The sequence below is a fragment of the Bidens hawaiensis genome, unplaced genomic scaffold (genome assembly GCF_021521415.1).
Source record: "Bidens hawaiensis isolate Kalapana, Puna unplaced genomic scaffold, B.hawaiensis_p1.1 tig00008796_1, whole genome shotgun sequence".
Taxonomy (NCBI): Eukaryota; Viridiplantae; Streptophyta; class Magnoliopsida; order Asterales; family Asteraceae; genus Bidens; species Bidens hawaiensis.
Window position 1 is genome coordinate 833,602 of NW_027491634.1, and position 24,236 is coordinate 857,837.

Below are 24,236 nucleotides of genomic sequence, written 5' to 3' on the forward strand. Positions count from 1 at the left end.
GTATCTCCCAAGGGACCTGAGTATCCCATCCTCAAAAATGCTCCATCACGGAAAGGAGCTACAAAATCTGTCGGGTCATCTCTTGTCTCATCTCCAAAACGTAAAGCCGCCGGGATTTGTTCAGATGAGAACTGAACAATGTGATTGTTGACTGTTGCTCGCATCACCGGGGGCTCGACCCTACAATCATATTCCACGGTCTGCCAAAAATCTTCAATGTTTGGCAAGGATATTGGCAGTGTTGTCGTAATCGCGTGGAATATACGCGAGCGTAGTAGGAATGTGATGATTTCGCGGAAATCATCAACTCCGCTCGCCTCCGGGTCTAATGTTATATACATGTTGTGACCCGGGAAGAACTGTCTTTGGTTATCACCACCGTCATCACCGCCTGCACCACCTATAGCAGCCATATCTGCACCAAACAGACTAAGTTAGATAAGCGACAAAGCAAATCACAAGTTCGCCTGTTACCATGAGCGAAGTTGTGATCTTTTCAGTATAGGCGAAGTTAAAGGTGGGGCGAAGTTGGGAAACAACTTCGCTTCAACTTTAACTTCGTCTGTTAACTGTTAAGTAAAAAAGTCCAGGCGAAGTTAATGGTAACTTCGCCTAACCACAACATCGCCTCATAAACTGTTTCAAAAATAATTATCAGGCGAAGTTAAACCTCAGGCGAAGTTACGGACAACTTCGCCTAAACTGTAACTTCGCCGAATATGAAACGGCATCAGTTAGGTTTATCGAACGACGTGATTTGGTCAATTTTGAGCTTGCGGATCTCGTAAAACTTGATTTAATGACAATTTAGACGATTAGATTGATTATGAACACGTAAAGATACGTTTGAAAATCGGTTGTTAATGGTTCGAAAAACGAGGACGTGAAACGGGTCGAATTGACCGATGATAAACGTTAATGAACATGATTAATCGATTCGATTACCCTACACACCTTTAAACACGGATTAGAACTTGAGAAAATTGAATACAGAAAGATCGAGATGAAGTTCGCCCAGGTATACGATAAGTTCGCCTAGGGATTTGATAGATAAGTTCGCTGGAGTTTTGGAAAATAATGGACCAGTTTGACCTATGAATTCCTTTATATAGGGTCAGAGTTGTTCCGGCGAAGTTATGGATAACTTCGTCTATAAATGGCGAAGTTATGCTCAACTTCGCTGGAATTAAAAAAAAAATTCAAAACAAACCCCATAATTTGAACAATTTGCAATTAAGTTTTAAAACAACCTTTAATGTGTTAAATGATACGATCAAGACCAAGTAACCAGATATAAAATCATACAACTACATAAGTAGAAAAATTTTAAAATTTAAAGTACACGGGATCAAATTTCAGTCTCGATAGGGACTACCATGTTTTAGAAAAGATCCGAACAGGAATCATACTAACTACGTGACTGTCACACAGATCGGTGTTCAACTTTATTATGACATAAAGAAACAGGTTGTAAGCAGGTAATTAACTTAAAATGGTTTTCATCGTTTCTGTGATACGGGTTCGGTTCAATTAAGCTCAAAACTTAAGTGGGCAACAACTCAGAGATTATGATGCCTCCTATCTATTCTCAAAAGCGTATTTGGCTTTCCCCAAGTCACCCCGAGTTGACCTCGACCCGTAGTGTCTGATTAAATAGTAGGAACTCTTCGATCTTTGGACTCTTAATCCCGTTCTCTATCTTGCATCTTGATTGAGAAGTCTTATCATTATGAACTCTATAATGTCTCAATAACTAATTTTTTTTTAAGTATTTACACAAACTTCAGATAAACTACTGCAAGTCCCGAATCTGGATCACTGCAGTTTCTTGACACGCTATCTTCACGGGAATCAGAACACTCACGGGCTCGTGTATGACTGGGTAATCGCTTTTCTGCCTATCATTCGGAAAGATATATATGGAGACATGCACAATTGTTAAGAAGTTTCCACGTAAAATCGAGTAGATTTAGTTAGTATCACTTCTACTTTTACTCACCATAAAAAGCTACCATGACATACAATGACTGTTCTAAAGTCTTTTAGACCTAATAACTTCACTAGTTAAGCACACAGAATCAGTATATCTAACACTTTCCAAGGTTGGATCAATTTTCTGTTAAACATAGTAAAGGAACTTCTTACGAAGTAGTAGACTTGAAAAATAATTTCATCTCCCGGAAAAATTTTTAACTTCAATCGCCCCGATTAAATTGAAGTTTTCAGGTAAACGGCTATCCCGAAGATCCAATGGATCAGCTGGACCGACCACATACAAGTATGTGTCCTTCTAACTAAGTATGATCGACTAATTTTCAGCGAAAGAATAAAAACACATCATAAACCGCCCCGGTCACTTTCAGTCATCTGGTTAATGGCTATCCTTATATTCAACAAGTAGAAATGAGGACCAAACATATCCGAAGATATGTCCTTCAAACTGAGGCAACCGACATAATTCTAAGCGATAGTGACCTTTTTTTTTATTAATAAAGATAAAAACACGGTTACTCGGGATAGATCATCCCATTCAGTTCAACAGGTTTTGAAATCTAGTTTTGTCAATCGCTTTCGTAAACATGTCAGCGAAATTATCTAGCGTATCAACCTTTTCGAGCACAATCAGTTTCTTCTCAGCACAATCCCGTATAAAATGATGACGGATGTCAATATGTTTAGTTTTACTGTGTTTTACGGGATTGTTAGTTACTGAGATAGCAGCAGTATTATCAATGCAAATAGGAGTATGAGTGAAATTCAGACCGTAATCGCGCAACTGTTGTTGAATCCAAAGAACCTGGGAGCAGCAGTTAGATGCTGCCATGTATTCTGCTTCACAGGTTGAAATCGCGACTGAGGTCTGCTTCTTGCATTGCCATGACACTAATCTGCCACCAAGAAACTGACATCCACCTGTAGTTGACTTCCGACTCTGATTGCACCCTCCATAATCAGAATCTGTGTAGGCGACCAACTCCAAGTCTCCTCCTCTCGTGTACCACAACCCCATCTTAGGCTTGCCTTTGAGATACCGTAGAATCCTCTTCGCACCCTTCAAGTGAGATTCCTTTGGGTTTGCCTGAAAGCGAGCACAAAGACAAACAGCAAACATTATATCAGGCCTAGAAGCAGTTAAGTACATTAAAGAACCTATTATTGCCCGATATTGAGTTGGGTCCACGTCTGCATCGTTGTCTGAATCAGCACCCAATTTGTGGTTGACGCAGACTGGAGTATCGTATGGAGTGTTGTCCTCCATCTTGAAGCGTTTGAGAACATCATGGACATACTTAGTCTGATGAATGAACATCCCATCTTTCTTCTGATCAACCTGCAGTCCTAAAAAGAATGTTAGTTCACCCATAGCACTCATTTCAAATCTCTTCTTCATGACGGCCTCAAACTCCTGACACATGGCGACTTTTGATGCAGCAAAGATGATGTCGTCCACGTAGACTTGCACCAGTAGAAAGTCTCTCCCTTTTCTTTTGAAGAACAAAGTGCTATCAATCTTTCCTCTTTCAAACTCATTCTCAAGCAAGTAGTCGGATAGTGTGGAATACCGGGCACGAGGGGCCTGATGTAGCCCATACAGTGCTTTACTTAGCTTGTATACGTGATCAGGAAAGTCTTGTAACATCCTAAAAATTTTAATGATGAATAAAGGAAGTTATGTTTAGTGTTTTCGCGTAATTAATTAGTATCGGGTAGGGAGCGGGTCTTGGACGTGGATTAATTGAGATGGGTTAAATAAGAATGGGATTTCAGGGATATAAATACCCCCAAAATCCCAAGAATATCTTCATTTACATCTATTTCTTCACACACTCAAAACACACACATTCTAACCGATCAAGATTCGAAGCCGAGACCCGAGATTTTGTTGATAGATCTGAGTTGGTAAGGTAAGAACAAATCCAACAAAGCTAATAGTACTGAAAATGGTTAGGATTGGATGGGTTAACCGGACCCGAAACCCAAACTGCCCAAATCGGACCCCTAAAACGTCGATTTTAGGCCGATTTGATGGTTGGGATTTGTAGGCGCCGATCATACGATTCCATGGGTACCAAAATCGAGTTATTTGGCTAAGAAACGAAGGATTTATGGGCAAACAGATCTGCAGCGCGATAACTTCGCCTGCAAGATTAAGTTCGCCTGATGAACTTCGCCTTCAAGCGTAACTTCGCCTTCATGCGTAACTTCGCCTAAGGATAACTTCGCCTACGGCCAAGTTCGCCTAAGGATAACTTCGCCTGAAGCCAAGTTCGCCTAAGGTTTAACTTCGCCTGAAGCCAAGTTCGCCTAAGGTTTAACTTCGCCTGAAGCCAAGTTCGCCTAAGGTTTAACTTCGCCTGAAGCCAAGTTCGCCCGAGGTTTAACTTCGCCTAAAGTGAAGTTCGTTTAGAAAATAAATTAAAAACCTAATGGAAAATGTGTTAAGACAGTTATTGGAAATAAAATTTTTCCATGCTGACCTGGCAGCTCGACCCCAGCCAGGGGCTCTGCCCCTTGGACCCTGCTAGGGGCTGCCGCCCCTAGACCCCGCTGCCAGGGGCGCTGCCCCCGGACCCCCGTTCGTTGTGGGTAGTAATTAAGACTAGAAAGATGTTATAAGTAGTGATAGTTAAATTGATATGTATACTTGTTATACAGTCAGCCGTGCACAACTGAAGAAAGGGATTACGATCAACGGAGAACGTAACCGTGTTCAGGTGAGTTTCTAGCCCCATTTATGTGTTACGTTTTCGGGGCTGTGTGCATACTCAATATGTTTGTTAATACACTTATCCTAAGAGATAAGTGTATGCCTTATGTGGATAATGTGAAATGTATGAATGATTGCTTGATGGTACGTGAACGATCTTCGGATATTGCACGTACTGTCAGGTTGTAACGCTATGTATAAGGTAAGTATGTTATGTATGTTTATGTGTATGAACATGATAGAGATAATAGAAGAAAGAAATGATAATGTATGGTTGTATGGTTACGAAAAGGGTACCGAGCCCTAATAATACTCGAGGTATGATGTATGGTTGTATGGTAACGAAGAAGGAATCGAACCCTACTAATATTCGAGAACTAGGGAACCGAACCATACTAATATTCGAGGAAGAAGGGTACCGAGCCCTAATAATACTCGAGGAAAGAGGGTACCGAGCCCTAATAATACTCGAGGAAAGAGGGTACCGAGCCCTAATAATACTCGAGGAAAGAGGGTACCGAGCCCTAATAATACTCGAGGAATGTAGGGCGTAATGCTCTTTATAACATAAGATATGAAAGTAAGATAATACAAAAGAAAGTAAGAAAGTATGAAAGTAAGAAAGTATGAATGTAAGAAAGTATGAAAGTATAAAAGTATGAATGAAAGAATATAATGTTATGTGAATGGTATGATTATGTGATTATCTAGAACTCACTCAGCGTAGCTGACTTTTAGTATGCACGCAGGTGAGTAGGATGAGGCAGCTCGCTTGAGGAGACACATGGCACTGAACAAGAATCTGGCATCTGAAGACTTATGATGTTTTAATTTAATGCTTTAATGTTGAAAGACAAATGATGTTTTGAGACAAGTTATGAATTATGTAAAGTTTTATGAAAGTTTTATTTTCCGCGTAAATGTTTTACTTAACTCTGATATTTAGAACAGTCTTTATGAGTAAATCCAACACGAAAGTAGGGCTACCGGTAACGGGGCCTTACAAGTCTGGGTCAGGAAAACCCGGAGGTTGCTCAACGTACACAACCTCATCGACTATACAGCTTAGGAACGCACTCTTCACATCCAACTGAAATACCTTCATCTCCTTATGTGCAGCAAATGCCAAAAACAAACGAATGGCTTCCAATCTCGCGACAGGAACAAACACCTCATTATAATCGATCCCCTCTTGCTGATTAAAGCCTTTTACAACTAGCCTCACCTTGTTCCTGATAATAATCCCTTTCTCATCTCTCTCGCATTTGAAGACCCATTTTGTGCCAATCGCATGCACATTCTTTGGTTTTGCAACCAAGTTCCATACCTCCATCTTCTTAAACTGGGCTAATTCTTCTTGCATGGCTTCGACCCACGAGTTGTCCTTGAGAGCCATTTGATAGTTCTTTGGTTCAATCTGGCTGATGAAGCAGGTGTACAAGCACTCGTTGATTATGCCTGAATCTTTAATGCTTGTATAAACACATGTGTGCTCATTCAAGCTTTGTCTTGTTTGTACACCGTCGGACAGATCACCTATCACATTCTCCAATGGGTGATTTTTGTGAACTCTCGTAGTCGGAACCGCACTGACATCTAGATTGTCTTCCAGGTTCGAAGGTAGCTCATCAGTGGGTGATTGTTGTTGAGAGTGAAACGGATTGAAAAATTCTTCTTCAGTAGAGGCAGCAGGGGTATCGACAGCTTTTGACGAGGAAGGATGACATTCATCATACTTCGGTCGTTGCACATAATTGTCTTCCTCATCAAAAATCATCTTCGAAGCAATTCTTTCATCTACTTCTGCACAATCCAAGTAAGGTATGTTAAAAGATTTGAAAAGTCTATCATAGTCGAAAACCCCAGCGGGTCCCGTACTTGGTTTTGGTGATTTGTAACTTGTGATATCAGTGTTACACACCACCTCAACCTTGCTGGTCGATGTATTAAAGACACGTCTGTTGGGAGTCCCAACAACATATCCGACTAAAATTCCTTCGTCGGCTACTTCACCAAATTTAGAATTTGTCTTTAATATCGAACACGGGGACCCGAATGGTTCAAGACCACTCAAGTTGGGCTTTCTCCCATGCATAAGTTCATAACATGTTTTATTTAATCTTTTAACGGTTAACACTCGATTAAGGATATAACAGGCTGTTGCAACAGCTTCAGCCCAGAACACCACAGGAAGTTTCGAATCAGCCAGCATGGTTCTGGCTCCTTCAATTAACGTTCTGTTCTTCCTCTCAGCCACTCCATTTTGTTGCGGAGTATACGGAGCGCTGTACTGGTGTTCGATTCCTTTCTGTAAGCAGAAGAGCTCCATCTGATAGTTCTTGAACTCAGTCCCATTGTCACTCCTGATGTATTGAACTCTTTTTCCCATAATGTTCTCAACTTTGGTAATCAAATTTATCACCATCTGAACCGTTTCATCCTTTGACTTCAGGAAATATACCCAAGAGTATCGAGAGAAATCATCAGTGATCACCAAGCAGTAAGATGTTCCTCCTAGGCTTTTTGCATTCACGGGACCAAAGAGATCCATGTGAAGTAAGTCTAGGGTACTGACAATTGAGTTAACCTTCTTGGTGCGATGGGATTTCTTGTGTTGCTTTCCCTTTTTGCATGATAAGCATTGGTCTTCAAAGTTGAAATTCTTCAAGGGAACACCCAGCACAAGCCCATTCTTGACAAGGTAGTTCATTTTTCGAAGATGAATATGCCCCATTCTCCTATGCCATAATTCGGACTCCGATTCAGTTGCTTTCGACAGAAGACACGATTCTTCTGTGGTCATCTCAGTTGACCTCATGTCCATTATATACGTATTCTTTTCTCTTGGAGCCTTCATAACAATCCAATCCTCTGGTATCTTGAAACCAGGATATAGCACGATCGCTTCATTCTTGGTGAAATGCACGGTGTAGTCTTTGTCACAAATCTGCGAAACACTCAGCAGATTGTGCTTCAGTTCTTCAACAAAATTTACTTTCTCTAACGTCATCTTTCCGTTAGTCACCGTCCCAATTCCTGTAATCCTTCCACCGCTCTCTCCAGCGAAACTCACTCTTCCTCCCTGAACAGGTTTCCAATCGTGTAACAAATTCTTGTTACCCGTCATGTGCCGGGAACAGCCGCTATCCACAACCCATTGATTGTTTGCAGCCCTGTTCAACTGTTCCTGCACGATTAAAGCAGATGATTAAAATCTGGGGACCCAAGACCTATTGGTCTTGGGTCGATACATCCCGTACCTTGGCTGTCCAAAGTTAGTATCAGAATAATTTCTGTAAGTCCTAAAAGGATACCTTCTTGGAGATTGACTATGAGGCCATCCAAACCTTCTAGAATTAAATGAATTATTTCTCATGATTTGGTTGTTAACGGGGAAAAACTGAGGTTGATTTCTTTGAAAACCTGGATTAGTCCAATTTCTGAACTTTGAAGAGTTTTCATTTTTACCATTATAGTGATTAGTTCTATTCTCAGTTTTTGAAGGTCTCACACCTCTGAATCTCCGCTTCAGAGGGCAATCAGCAATTAGGTGTCCTAATTGATTACATCTAAAACAACTCCTGTGTTCAACTTTCTTTTCAACAGTTGTTTTAGATGATGAGGCTGCATTACTGCCCGTTTGTCTCACATATGGTGGAACATACGGGTTTAGTGGAGATTTATTTCCAGTTGTTTTATTTTTCTCTCCACTTTTTGGTAATACTGCCTTTTCTTTTGTCTCACTCGACTCTGATGACTTGTCCGAGTTTGATGAGACAGGACTAGGAGCAGAAATTTTAACACTCGAAACAGGCTTACTTGTTTCGCCTTTACTAACTTCTGGTTCTTTACTAGTTACCTTAACCGGAACTGTCTGACTATAATCAACATCAACAGATTTCTGATTACTAGGATCATCAGTGTAATTATGATTGTACGGTGGCGGAACTTCATGATATCCAATTCCTCCCCTTTTAACTGGGGAACCTTGATCACTAATGAGGTGATCAAGTATAGCGGTGGAATTTCTAAATTTCTCAAGTTTCCTGTTAAGTTCCACCACTCTCACCTGGTGATCAGCTATCTGTTTATCCCTTTCAGCTATTAGTTTGGTTTTTTCTTCTAACACTTCATAGCTCAGATCAATTACTTCAATTTTTTCAGCTAGATTTGCTTTAAGACTTCTAATATCTTTTTCACTAGCTTTTATTTTTACTTTATAACTATTTTCTCTAGCTTTAGTGAAATGATGTTCTTCTTTTAAGGTTTTAAATTGAGCATCCAAACTAACATACTGATCAGTTATAGTTGTCAATTGTTCAGACAGATTTTCACACTTAGTGCAAGGGAGTTTAGTACTTACCTCCGTGAGCTGATCTTTCACATCTGCCATACAAGCTTCATTTTGAGCCTCTGCCATGTAAGCTTCACTTTCGCCAGTCACTTCCTCAGTATCTGCAGTTTCGATGTTCGCCATATTGGCCTGTTCGAACACTTCTTCAACATGCAGATTCCAGTTATATTCCCCATTCTGTCTGGAAATCATGGCTCTATTATCATTACCACCCCCATTCTGGTGTGTCGACCTGTTCTGACTACGTTCAACTCTCTCATTCGTGCACTCCTTCGTAAAGTGGCCATTCTGTTGACAGTTGTAACAGCGCACCTTTGACTTGTCAAAACCCGGTCTCTCACCAACAAACTTCCTTCCTGTCTTCTTCATAAACCTCTTAACCCTTCTCACAATCATCGCCATCTGCCATTGCAGATCCATCTCTTCCAGATCATCAGCATCGATCTGATCATAGTCTTCCTCCAATATTGCTGGATCAACAATCTTACCCTGAATGTAATTTTCATACGAAGCAATAAAGGATGCATAGAGAGCAAACAGCTGTTCAGCAGATTTAACACTCATGGGCATCCTTGAGTAGTTGTTGTTCGAAACACTTGGGGTAAAACTACTCTTGGTTGCTTGAGGGTTAGAAGCATTTGATCCTCCAGCTACAAAGCATACATCACCATTCATGTTGAGAGATACATGACCTTCATGTGTTGAGTTAGCGCCCGACTCTCCCTTTGAGTAGTAAGCAGACGAATCAGACTTCGAACTTGAACTTGTATTAACCTTTACACCATACATTCCTGGATCTTGAACCTGATCAGTAAGTGTCTCTTTTCGAACCATGTTTAGTTCAAAAGTTCGTAGCTTGTTAACTGCTGTTTCCAGGTCATAGTCAGCAAAGTCTTTGTCTTCTCTCATCAACACAGTGTACATCTCCCATTTCGGTGGGAGAGCATCAAGAAGCTTTTCAACAATTTCATCTTCTTTGTAAGCAATTGAATAATTGTTGAGTTCGGTCATCAGATGATAATATCTAGTGATGATATCATCAAGTGATTCATTCTTCAAGTACTTGAAGACCGAGAATTGGGTTTTAAGTAGTTTAATCTTTGAAGCACGAATTCCCACATTACCCTCAAAACGGTTTTCAAGAGCTTCCCAAAGCTCTCTAGCAGTCTTATACTTTCTGAAGGTGTGTAGAATCTCTTGTGGAAGAGCCATAGTAATCGCAGCATGAGCTTTGCTTTCAGCCTCATACATTTTCTTCTCTTCTTCTTCCATCTCTTTGTATTTCTTTATCTGATCACGACCCTCATACTCAGCAGTAGGTGGAATGTAACCATCTTGTATGCATACCCACATCTTAGCATCTTGGTACTTGACATATTGTTCAAAACGATCTTTCCACGCTACATAATCGGTTTTATTAAGCATCTCCGGTGCCTTTGTAGCCGAACCCGCTTCCACTTCCACTTCCATCTTAACTAGTTCCGTAATGTTGATTGAAGACATCTTTCACGAAACACACAGAAACCCGAAAAATGAAAATTTTATTTTTAACAGTACTGTAGGCGAAGTTGTGGATAACTTCGCTTAAGTCTGAACTTCGCTGATTCTGAACTTCGCTTTCTTTTTAAATTCGCTTGATTTGGCGAAGTTGTAGATAACTTCGCTTAAGGTAAGCGAACTTGTGAAGTAGGCGAAGTTGTGGGTAACTTCGCTGATATAGGCGAACTTGAGAAGGTAGGCGAAGTTGTGGATAACTTCGCTTAACCTTATATCTTCGCTGAAACCCTACGAACAGTGACGGCAACTTCGCCTGATGAACACGATGAATATGCAGGTTAGATTTCTGGATTTTACGAGGTTTGTGAAGGTGTTATGGGTTGTTTATGATTGTATGAGGTGAGTATAACACAAAAACTCAGAAAACTCGTCCCGCGAATAGTCGAACGGAACGATTTCTACACCCGCGTGATAATCCCGAACCACACAATCGAGCAGCAGCTCTGATACCAATTGTAGGTTCCCAGCCGGATCTACACGAGATATCTCGTTTTACGTAGGTGCGGAATCCCTACGTAAGACGTTACGAGTGTAGAAGACGATACGATTAAACACACGTTACAATAAACAAATACTCGTTATATTGCAACCTTAAACACGTGATATGTATCACTAATACTGGACTCGTTACACGTAAACTGAATACACGGATTGAATCCCTCCTAATGTTATTGATTAAGCCGTAACCTAATCAATATATAACACGACAACTTCGCCTGGCATGTTCAGGCGAAGTTGTCACTAACTTCGCTTAGTTTACAAGTTCGCCTGTATCAGCGAACTTGTGAGCTAACTTCGCTTACATACAAACACAAATCCAAACGACTCGATTACAGATACTAGACACTGAACTACTGACATCATGTACCAACACGTTTGGAGATTATTCACTGATGGAGCTTCAAACAACGAAGGGTCCGGCGCAGGCCTCAAACTGGTGGATCCAGAAAATCATGAGTATACTTACGCAATCAGGTTGGATTTCAAGAGCACCAACAATGAAGCTGAGTATGAAGCCCTGCTGGCTGGTTTGCGCATCGCGCACAAGTTCGGAGTTAAAAAGCTAGAGGCTCATGTAGATTCATACCTGGTAGCAGCACAAGTCAATGGCCTTTATGATGCCAAGGAGAACACCATGCCTCTGTATCTAGAGCGGGCGAAGAAACTCACCGAACAATTTGACTTTTTCATAATCATACACATTCCGCGCAGTGAAAATAAGTCTGCCGACGCGCTAAGCAAGATGGCATCAACCAGCTTCGATCATTTTGGCAAAGATGTCAGGGTGGAAGTAATGAGCAACCCGTCAGTGGGAGCGAAGTCTGTTCTTGTAATTCATACAACACCTTCATCATGGATAACTCCAATAATGGAATTCTTGAAGGAGGGAAAGGTACCAGACGATCGCGCACAGGCGAGGAAGATAAGACACAAGTCGCAGAACTAAGAAATGCTCGATGGTACGTTATATCGACGCTCTTATCTTGGACCACTCATGAAATGCCTAGACGCTGAGGAAGCAAGCTATGTGATCAGAGAGATACACGAAGGAATCTGTGGAATACATGCTGGCTCGCGCATGGTGGTCGCCAAGGCAATGAACACAGGTTACTATTGGCCAGGCATGTACTTGGACGTGTTAAAAGAGATCCAAAAATGCAAAGCGTGTCAGAGCTATGCGCCAAATACCATGCGGCCAAAGAACAACTTGATTCCGGTGACCTCTGCATGGCCTTTCCACAAGTGGGCAATCGATATTGTGGGTCCCTTACCACAAGCGCCAGGGCGAGTAAAGTTTTTGGTAGTGGCAGTAGACTATTTCACAAAATGGGTTGAATTCAAGCCACTGGCAAAAATTACAGCCGAGGCAATGAAGCAATTTATTTGGAGCCACATCGTATGCCGTTTTGGCCTGCCCATGGAAATCGTGAGCGACAATGGCAAACAATTCACTGACAGGAAGATATCCAGTTGGTTCAAGGAATTGCACATCAATCAGGTCTTCACTTCAGTATACCACCCTCAAGGGAATGGTCAAGTGGAACGCGCGAACCAAAGCTTGCTGAATGGGCTGAAGAAAAGGTTGGAGGGAGAGTCCCATGCATGGGTCGAGGAGTTACCTAATGTCCTGTGGGCGCACAGGACATTAAGCAAAACCAGCAATGGCGAGTCCCCGTTCAGCCTAACCTATGGAACGGAGGCTATGATTTCAGCAGAGATTGGATGCCCATCCTATAGAGTGCTCATGATGAGTAAGACGGATAACGAGCAAGAAAGGAGGTTGGATCTCAATTTGCTTGAGGGACGCAGAGAGGCGGCTATCATCAGTGAAGCCAAATACAAGAAAAAGCTAGAAAAATACTACAATCAGCGCGTGAAAGAATGCCACTTCAAGAAGAATGATTTTGTCCTTCGGAACAATGAAGCTAGTCGCGCAATACCCCCGGGAAAGATGTCTCTCAACTGGGAGGGACCTTATCAAGTCTCGGAAGAATTGGGAAAAGGCGCATACGCTTTAAAAGATTTAAATGGAAAGAAGATCCCGCGCACATGGAACGCAGCACAACTTAGAAAATGTTTCATGTAAAAGTTGTCAAGTTTGTAATCAAGGCTTTTTAAGCCATTATGAATAATGATACACTCTATATGCGTTATATTACCTTTTGCATACATGTTTCACACTTCCCTTTATTAATTTTGAGCAATATGACAACATTGTATTGACATCAAACTAAAAATAAAACGAAGTAAAACATACATGCGCGAGCTTCAAGCTCAGACGCGTTAACGAGTTTTAACTCTAAAACGTCAGGGCCTTAGCCCAATAATATGAGCCTTAGCTCAAATTACTCATAGCATCCATCCTACGTATTGTGCAGCTGGACCATAAAAATACCTAAGCACAACTAAGGCAAAGCACATGCCAAAGCATAGTTGTTAAGGTCTCAGGTCGGGGCCGCGCATGGGATTATAATGGATATAAGCAGAGTAACACATACTGACACGTAAAGGCTAAAAAACTCATTCATAATTCCTTATAATAAATGCACGATAACGTCGCGAAAAAGAGGAATAATGAAATGCCAAGGCACGTATCAGCATATTCAGAATATCGCAAAAAAAAAAACTTGAAATATGACAACTGTTAAGGATTAAGTAAAAATAATTTCCTTACAACCTTGTTCAAGTTTCAATGTGTAAGCATACCTTATATTCAACAAGCACACACATGCAATATAAATAGATGAATTGGGAATGCGCAAGATGCGAATAAGGGAAAAACAAAATTTCATTCCGAAACATAGAAGTTTACAAATTTACAAATGATGAGGTAAAAACTACAAACACAAAAAAAAAAAAAAAACAAGAAGGGCTTTTCAAGTCTCTATGTTAATATCAGCCTCTTCATCCTCCTCATCATTATTTCCTCCCTCAGCATCTGGCACAACCCGCTCCTCGTCATCTCCAAACTTACCATAATCAAGCTGTTCGTCTTGAATATAGTCGTCTTCTGTCATGATAGCGTCAGGAGTAGGTCCTTTGGCCACGCCAGAGCCGCTGGCAGAGATAGCGTTGCCCGCGCCATCATCATTGCCACCAGTCCCTTTACATTCATCAAGTAATTTCTTTAAAGCGCCAAGATCGGGCTGGTCAGCAAGCGCGGCTATCTGCAAGTCACAAGGAACAGTATAAGTACCAAAGATTATGAAAATAAGTCAAGTAAACTCATTAAGGTTAAAATACCTGCTCAAGGATGGGAATTGGAGTATTCAAGTACTTCTCCCCCACCTCAGCCATGTCAGCGCAGACAGCGTCGAGCTGATAAGGGTAGTCGGATGGATTCTTCTTTAGCATGCCATTCATAACCATCCTTAAACCCCTCAGCCCGACCCACCAAGCGCAACGCTGCATTACAGTCCATCACAAGGGTCTGAAACTCGTCTGAGTATTTCATGGCATAAGCGCAACGAGTCACACCTTGTGAAATCAGCCATTGACGGTCCTGCGCGAGGGAAGAAACAGACGTTTCAAGAGCAGGGATTTGAGAGTTTAATAACTTAACAGTTTCATTGACTTGTTCTAGCTCTTCTTTGTCAGACGCTGCTGCCGCCAAGGCTTCATTCTTTTCCGCTCGCGCAGCATCGAGCTCTTTCTTCAGGCGCGCAACCTCAGTCTCCAATAAAGATTTTTCAGTATTAACCTGCGCAATAGTTTGGTCACGCGCCTCCACTGCCAACTCCAGGTCACGCGCTTGACGCGCGTACTTGGCCGCATCTGCCTCTGCCACTTGCAATTTCTCCCGCGCAGCTTGCAGCTCAAGCCCGCGCTTCACAAAAGCAGCGTTGGAACTTGCCCGGTTCTCGCTAAGTTCTGCTTGGAGTTTCTCAGCTTTCTCTCGGGCATCAGAAAGATTCCAAGCAGAAATCTTAGCCTCTTGCTTGGCCTCCACAAGGGCATCATGTACCTTTATATAATCATTGCGAAGCTCTTGGGAGGCAGCAAAAAACGCAGACCCAGCAAAAAGGTGGTCATTAAGCAAATCCACGCGAGCGCGGTCCTCTTGAAACCTCCTTTCAGCTGGAGGAACAGAGTAAGCCCAAAAGTCTTCACATACGCCCAAGGATTGGAATGAGCTCTCTTCAGTGATACTCCAGCTCGGGCGATATATGTGATCGGCTCCCTACAAACACAAAGCAACGCAAAGAAACGTTTTAGTTATCTAAACACTAATTTGGAAGTCTGCACAGCGGAGCAAAATAAACTTATACCTGAGGAGAACCGGCAGAAAGATTAGCGCCAGCTGATGAGCTCCTGCCTGCCCCATGAGAAAAAGGCAGCGCCACGAAATCTCGTGGCGCTATAGGGCTTACGCAGCCACCATCAGAATTTTCAAAATTAACCTCCTCGTCATCCTCTATAACAGGTCTCTTTTCCTGCGACTTGGAAGAATCAAAAATAGTCTCGCGAGAAGGGCTGCACGCAGGAGGAGGTGAGGGAGGTCTTGACGCTGTTAGAGCAGCGCGAAAAATAGTCTCCTGCTCCTTAGTGATCCCAATGAGGGGAGATTCAGTACTTGTTGGAGCAGGAGCAGAACTAACGGCGCCAGCGCTAGCAGTGCCACCAGCAGCTTGTGTGCAAGCTATAATTCCTATGAAAAAACCAACAAGGAGAAATGATTCATGACTTGAACTAAAGGAAAAATCAGACAATCAAAGCGCAATAAATACCTTGGCGCACCGCAGTCCGCAAATTAAGCATCGCCATGAAGTCCATTTTCCCTTTTTTTGAGGGCAAAACAGAGGACTTCAAAACAATTTTCGGCATAGCCTTGGCACCTTGCTGCGCCTGAGGTTGAGCCACCAACGTTGCCGACTCTACAAACATTTGAGTGAACAAAGCTTCATTAATAACTCTATCAGAATCACGCTCATAAAACCACAACATATAAACAAAGTATACCTGTTGGAGAAGATGAAACAGCAGGCGCAGCACCGCTTCCCTTGTCTGCCGCGCGCAGAGATGAGGTGGCAGCACCATACATCGTGTGGACTGGAGGATTGCCCACACCTTGAGACAAAGAAGACGAGGAAAACTTGGAAGTAAAACCCTTGGTTTTCTCAAGTCCCTTCACTTGAGTAGGAGGAAGTTTCTGGGCAACAGAGGCATCATCTTTTTTCTGTTTTTTACTGGCCCCTGCGCCAGTTTTGCCTTTAGCCTTGCGCTTGAGTTTTTGCGCTTCAGCTTCTTCCTCCTCCCCTTCCTCTTCCACAGGCTCCGACCCATAATTAGCGAGCGCATCTACAATACGCGCAACAGAAATGTTAAAACCAAATTTGGTATTCTAAGGGCCTAAACACAAATACAAGGGCTTACCAGGCGCATCGCTGTCAAAGCAAAATTCTAAGTCGACAGGGATGAACATATCATCGAAGCGATCAGGGAAAGCAACTTCCCCAGCGTTTAGGGCGACAGAGCCACCTTCTGTATGCTCGTCATAGGCGGCGTGGATGCATTCCTTGCTTTCTGCATAAAACAAGACAAGTGATATCAGCAAAACGAATTATACTCGCGCAAAATTAATGCAATGAACAAACAACCCACCTGAGCCATCAACATGAATGACAGGCTCAGTCTCGCTGTCAGTCCACCTCTTGCTCATACCAACCCCCACCAACGCTTCCTCGCAAATATTCTTGGCGGGGGATGGTTCAGCAGTTAATTTTTTAACCCACGCGCCAGATGGATTCTTAAGAACGTCATCATCCGCGGGCGCGGAAGTAATCGCGCGCATGGTCATACGAATGGGAATAACACCAGCCTTGATATAAAAGAATTTTTCAGCCCAGTCATGAAGGCTTTTGAAGGTAACAGTGCAGCACTTAACCTTCTGACTGCGCGGTGTGAATGAGAACCAAGAATCTTGAATTTTCGACTTATAAAAAAATTGAAAGCGCCGAGGGGTGGGCTCCTCGCGCTGAGCTTTGCACATGAACTCAAAATGAGTCATGCGCACTAATCCACAGGGATGGACTTGAGATATATGAATCCCGTAAAATTGGAGGAGCGCACCTATAAACCTCGTCATCGGAAGACGAAGATTACAGCGGGTGAAAAAGTGAGAATATAAAGAGATATAGCCGGCGGGAGGATCCGCCGCCGTCTGCCCGGCTGCCGGGAGCAGACAACCATACTCAGGGAGAAAACCCTGAGAAGCAATGAGACTATCAAGCTCAGGCTGTTTCAACTTGCAGGGGATCTCGTCCCATCTTTTCGCCGTTTTATTCTTCCCCCCTCCTCCGACGAAGCCTCGGCAACCCGAATACCCTTGCCGGTTTTCTTCAAAGTAGACATAACCACTGATTTTACACGGCCTTTACTAGGGGAAATTGTGGTGTCTGGGTTATCAGACATACAATTGCGAATCGAACAATATGGTTACTTTAAGCACGGAATTCAGGGACGAAGACGAAAGCTCTTAATCGGAATGTAAATGATAGGCAAAAGCTCTGAAAATGACAGTGGAGATGAAGAAAAAACCGTTCAAAAGGTTTGGTTTTATAGGCCAAGGGGAGAGAAAGAGAAACAAGTAATAATCAGATCTACGCTCACGCGCCCCCACTCGCAGGCGTAAGCCAACATAAGCGCGACACGTGTTCCTGACACTGCATGAGGAGACGTGAAAGGCCACTGTAGCACCTCGAGCACACGAAAGGTCTGACACATAACGTCTCTATCTCTGATGCATGTCAACACCAACCAACCACGTGCATTGACGATTCGTTTTAACCAAAGGGATGAAATTTCGCGCAACACGCATACAAGAAAAGAAAAAGAAAAAACAAGCCATATTGAAAAAGCAAACTATTAAGTCTAATATCTATCTTACCTCACTCGCGCGAGACAGGACACACATTAGACTGGGGGGGCTTGAAGGGGTATGCACCCGCCTTAACATCGAGCGGGGCGGGTCAACCCACAAGATATAGACAAGAGACTTGAAATCAGGATGTCATGAAGACACAAAGCCAAAACCTATGCGCAAGCGCATGAAACATCTGCGCGTGGCGCATATCATATACGTGCAAGCGCATGAAACATCTGTGAGAATAAAGAGAAGACCTTGCGCATCACCGGGATAGGCGCATAAAGGCCGCGCGTAAGCGACACACAACAAATGAGACAATAGTCTAATCCAAATCAGGATAAGGACAACCATGATTGTACTCATCAGGCAACCTTCCAGAATGTATCTTTTAAGGAATAAAGAATGTGCTGATGTTGACAGCTGCCAATGAAGGGTGGACAACTCAGCAAAGCCCATGTGCCACCACGTGATGGCACATGGATCAGGTGAAATACCTTGGTCAGAGAATAATCAATGAAAAAGCACCAGGTGTCCTAAGTACACGTGGCGCGAAGCAATAGGAGAAGGCCAAAAAGGCCCTAATTGGGTCTGAGCCCAATCATTGGAAACCCTAATACTATAAATACCACACCACCTCAACAGTGCAAAAGGAGGCAAGAAAATATATTCTAAGTCCTTTACTCATTTTTACATCCTGATTATCTTCTCCTACAATACATGATTCTCACACCGGAGGGTTACCCCAAAGAGGACCCCTCTGTCCCTTTCTGAGGGGTAAGCTCACGGTGCTGTTCGTTTTGTAGGTGGAAGAACTCGTATCTCGGAAAACCATCGGTGATATAGCACACTCGTACCCGAGGAACGTTGATCGTATACAAGTAAGTCGATACACGCTTCTTCACTTGCAATCATATCAATAATATTATTCATCTAATTACAGTTAGAATAAATAACAAAAATGTTAATCCAAGTTAAGGGAAAATTTTATTTATTTTATTTTATTTTAGAAAACCATTTAGAAAACTATATGAAAATTGCAAATCTGAATGAATTCCCTGAAGTGGGCCCAGAAAAAAGTAAGTCACCTTTTGCAATCTGACTTTGGGCTAAAGGTGGGCTTTGTAAGCCCAACAATGTGACAACAACTTCAAGGTGTTGTCATTCAATTGGCCCATTTTTTTGTATAGCCTAAAAAAACGTACATCTCAAATCTGACTCGGTAGTTGTTCAAATGATTTCGAACACAGTTTTTTTCTTCCAAAAAATTAAAGAGAATATTGCCGAAATACTATTAATCCTATATTAGCCATGCCAAATTGAGAATTTTAATTTTTGTAACTACTATGATTATTAAAGTATATATATGAGATAATAACAATTATTTTTAAGCAAATATGTAACTAATATTGAAACCTGCCTACCTGCATGTAGAGAACTCGATGGGGGCATAGGCCTGGATTATGGAAATAGAAATACTTATTCCCTCTCCGGAATGGACACCCATATCGTGGAAAATCGAATGACTCGGTGATGCTAGCACGAAGTTTCTCCCTTGAATCGTAGTTCGAAAGCACTGACTCAGTCACTTTCATTTGCTTTTCCATAAACCACTTTACCTCATCAGAGTCAGGATCCTCCAGCCTATAAATCCAACAAACGTTTTAACAAACACGATACTCAAAACATGAGTGGATCGAGCCTAGCTTCCGTATGGCCAATAAAAGATCTTGATATTTTTAGAGTAAAGATAATTTTTCAGAACATAAGCTCTTGTATACGTCATTGAGTCAAAATGTGGATCAAACCACATAGACGATTGGTGTAATTTACTTTTTGATCAATGCATTTCAACTTGATACACTATGAGAAAAATGACAAATCACTAATGGTGATGTCAATATCCAGTGATTAGCCGGCAATGCTAATTGCTACATAATATGTAGATAAATTATTCACCGGTGATCTGCAAGTAAAAATGATCAGTGATTCATTGATGCTTTTACTCATGATGGGTTTCCCGACGAATTTTTAACAACAATTACTTTCACATATGTATTACCGGCTCCTGGTGTAGATCATCTTCTTTAACTTAAATTGATTTGACTGTTTTTTTTAAGTACACTTAGGATATGGTCCAAAAAGAACCTTTATTAAAAATATGATTAAAAAAACTTGAAGCTCGAAATTTTAAAATAATTCATATAAGGTTAAAATTCTAGAAATTATAAACAGAGTTATGAACTAATGCATGAAATGATTATAGGAATGCTCTTAACTTGTGAAATGTATATGAAAAATAAAACATCAAATAAATAAGTTAAGTTACCATCTATAGGGATCAGAAATAGCAACACCATGGTAGTAATCAACCACAAACTTGTCTCGACGAGCAACCGGATATCGCAATGGCTCACACACTCCACATTCCGAGCCCATAGTCAACCTGAAAGAGATACAAAAGAGATTGATTTGAGGTGTTCTTGCTTTGAGGAACTTATTTTGGGTTTTCTCATTAATATAGTGGTTCAAACAAGGAATCCAAGAATTGACAATGTGTGCAGATGAGAACATCATGGTTTTGTTGTGTGTGGTTAATGTTGTTAGTTACAAAATTTAGAATTATTATTCTTCCTAGAAATGGTGAAAGTGTTGACATTTTGTTTTATTGTGTCTTCATATTTGGTGTTTTTTAGGATACCCTGTATCTTGACATTTTCATAAGTGGACGATCTTGCCCCCGGCCGTATCTCCTGTCATTTTCATCATTTCTTCTATTCGTTTATTTTTCTTCATAACGTGCATCCCTTAGTTACGTTTTTTCTTTTATCTATAATCTCTAAAATGTTAGAAATATTTTAACAAATTAGCATTTGAAAAGCTGAATTATATATTAGACTAGATTTTTGCGATCTCTAAGCGGGATTTCAGTCATCTATCCTTTATCTTTCCCTAGCGAGTGGAGAAAGAGTGGATGTTTTGAACGAGTGTTGAGCAAGTGAAGTGCCCCATAAGCTATAAGGGCGAGCTATATGTATCAATTCTGTGAGCAGCGATTGAACTGAACCTAAAAAGTGCATCCAGCAGGAATCGAACCTACGAATTTGCCCGGTTGGGCGCTTTAACAATTCAGCCATGGATGCAAAGAGACTGAGCGAGTGAACTAGGTTTTGGTATTCCTTCTTGAGCTTCTATTTCTTCCGTTAAAGGAGATTCGAGAAAAGATGGAATAAGAAGACGTGTTTCTAGAACGAACAACATACAGGTTGAGGGGGGGGGGGGGGGTTAGCAAAGTTAGACAAGATTGGAATGGGCATAGGAACATGTGTTCCGGAAAAGTGTGGCAAACATTTGGAAACATCCTAGCCGTTCAAAGTCTTTAACTTTTAATCCTAACCCTTTATAAAGGAATACCATGGCGCAGAGTCGCCCTGAGATTACTTTTGCGATCAATATGGTTTTCTCAGTTTCTACATAAACCTATTGATTGATGCTAAAAATACTCAAGCGTAGTTTAAGGTACCTTAAGGGTATCATCTCTCAAGGATTGATTATTCGACGGTCTACTGGTCATGACTTACTTGCCTCTAAAGATGACCGAGTTGGGTGCCTTAATGATCATTGTTTCCCTACAAGTTGTTGCATTATTCTAGGATCCAACCTGATCATTGTTTCCTCCAATGATGACCGAGTTGGATTGTTTCCATTGTGCGTGAGCTTCAGTTCAACTTCCTATCTTTTGTTAAAATCTTGGTGCTATATATATTTGGCTGTCAATCTAGTTTTTCATCAGTGCATGAGAAATCTTGAATCGATCTGCGCTTTATTTGAGATATTATCTTAGTACACACTCTCAATATCAAATATGTCTACATTACTACTTCTCAGTTGACCGATTATAAAGTTATTTTTTTTAAGGAATAAAAGGTCCAATTACAATGGATAGGTGGGTAAGCGGTTAAGGGGGCATGCTAGACTTTATACGTTCAAGGGTATTATAGTCATTTCTTCATATAGTTTTCGTGATGTGAAGAGTTTGTTAGTGGTGATCTCCCTTAGACCATCCGTTATGCGATTGGTGAAAAGTGCAAGGTGAAATGAGCAAATCTTGACACGTAAGCAATGTGTTGGCAAAGATGTTTTCACCTTTCACACTCGCTAGAGAGTGTTACAGTTGGAGATATGTTATTGGTTTAATATTTAATTGAATATTAAAAAAATAAAAAACAGAAACAAAACACAAAAGGAGTGGCCACGCCTGTGAGGCCGTGACCTCCTTCACGAAAAACTGTTAACGCCCTTTGGCGCCAAAGGTGTTATGGTGTGCACTGTTAATGTTGCTTAGATGGGTCTTTGGCGTTGGGGTTTCACATACGCCTCACAACAGGATAGACTTTTAGATGTATTCATGTATGTATCCTATAACATTAATTCATGGTGTCTATATTAGATTGCACCATTGTATTGTATGATTATCAAAGTTAAATAGTTAAATGAATCTAGGCTTTAACACACCTTTCCAAGCTTTTAATTTTTATGATCCATTTCAAAAGATGCAAGCTGTGATTTTAGCTTCATTAATGATGAGCAGAGGGCAGCTAGTAGCAAAAAGAATAAAGACTGAATATAATACTGAAAGATGATGAATTGCCTGACAAATTTGGTGGTACCTAAAACCCTCATCATCATCATCCCTTTTGCCCTACCATCTTCATTAATGCATGTTCATGGAGTTCTGTTGCAATCCTTGAAACCACCTCTCTCCTCTTTAACTTCCTACCAATCATTGTAAATTTACAACTCAATATGCATGCTATACAACACCCAACTATTTAGATTGCTAAGTTTTGTTTGTGGATGCAATAGAAACTCTTTGTAACAAGTTGAAATAGAGGATGTGGTTTTGAAAATCACCTCTTTTTTGTAGAAGAAAACACTTAACACCTGTGTTTCCGAGTTCCACTTATGAAGAGAAAGGAAAGAAAATAGAGAGAATGAAAAGAAATGGTATAAAACTAAAATATATACAATTCCATCCATAGACATGTACATGTGGTAATTGGTATTTTAGATTCATCATAAATTTGAATAAAGGTTACAGAAAATACAACTAAATTGCATTTTATTTTCACAAATAATTAGAAAATACAATTGTACAATACAATATATTAGTCATCTTTTTTGAATGGCGAATTGCATTCAAACAAAACTAACAAGACGCTAGGAGCCAACAAACAAACGAAAATTACAAAGAGAAATTGCACCGATCTTTACAAAAAAAATGCTTTTAAATCTACAGATTAATAATCTTAATTAAAATTTTAAAAATACATTTTCTAAATGTATAGTAAATGTAATCCACATTAAATGCAGTAATGTATTTTCAACAACCGTTCTGCAATCCATTTCTGGAGTTTGTGCCTAACACATTTCATATCAATCAACCAGACAAATTGTTTTGGCATATTATGTTCTTATAATTTCTATGGATGATGTATATATATATATAAGAAAGTCAATCATTAAAAAAAAAAATTTGCGCCAAACATTTCGTATCAATCACTACACAAACTTTTAACCTGTAAGATTATGGCATTATGTATATTTCTCTTGGATAATGTAAGAAAGTCAATCACCTAGCTAACATTCCATATCAATCACCAGACAAACTGTTAAACATATAATTTTGTTGCTCATAGCTGAAACTAGTTTTCTGATCATTAGATCAAGTTCACTGAAAATATATATAATAAAATACTTATTTTTTTAAAAGATTATTTGGTACTTAGTACTCTTCAAGAGTATATATATGTGTGTATGCATTTTTATATATAAATCTAGGGTTTTACTTGAAAGTTGGAAGGGTCAAAGGGATGAACTTACAGAAAAGGTAAAGTGCATTGCTTTTGAGTCTTGATGATGATCATCTACACAAAGATATCTGCTTTTGAGAAAGAATCATCACAAAGTACTGCAAAAACATAATGTTTTCAACTGATCTATCCCACAATTTAAACACAAAAACATATTATGTTAATGTACATAAAGATTCAAGATGGTTTTACAAAGGGATACCGACAGAGCTCCATTGTCAGTATGCCCACCTCCACACACTGATTGGTAATTAACTAAGCACATACAAACAAAAACATGTTCTTGTATCAGAAACCCTAATTACAAAGACAAACAGTTTTGATCTATGTTATTTATCAATGAATTATAAGGAGAGGTGGACAGAATGCCAAAGAAATCTG

At 40.7% G+C, this 24,236-nt stretch overlaps 1 protein-coding gene across 1 annotated transcript in view; it reads right to left on the reverse strand.

Annotated features, from left to right (window-relative positions):
* Nucleotides 1-20,450, reverse strand: part of LOC143529991 (uncharacterized) — a 29,782-nt gene extending 9,332 nt beyond the window's left edge. Inside the window, exons 1-2 of the mRNA XM_077025645.1 lie at nucleotides 20,312-20,450; nucleotides 19,407-19,626 (exon numbers count right to left, since the gene is read on the reverse strand). Of these exons, the coding sequence (XP_076881760.1) occupies nucleotides 19,407-19,626; nucleotides 20,312-20,421 (330 nt within the window). The 5' untranslated portion in view covers nucleotides 20,422-20,450. The remainder of the gene's footprint in view (nucleotides 1-19,406; nucleotides 19,627-20,311) is intronic.
* Nucleotides 20,451-24,236: the final 3,786 nt, after the last annotated feature.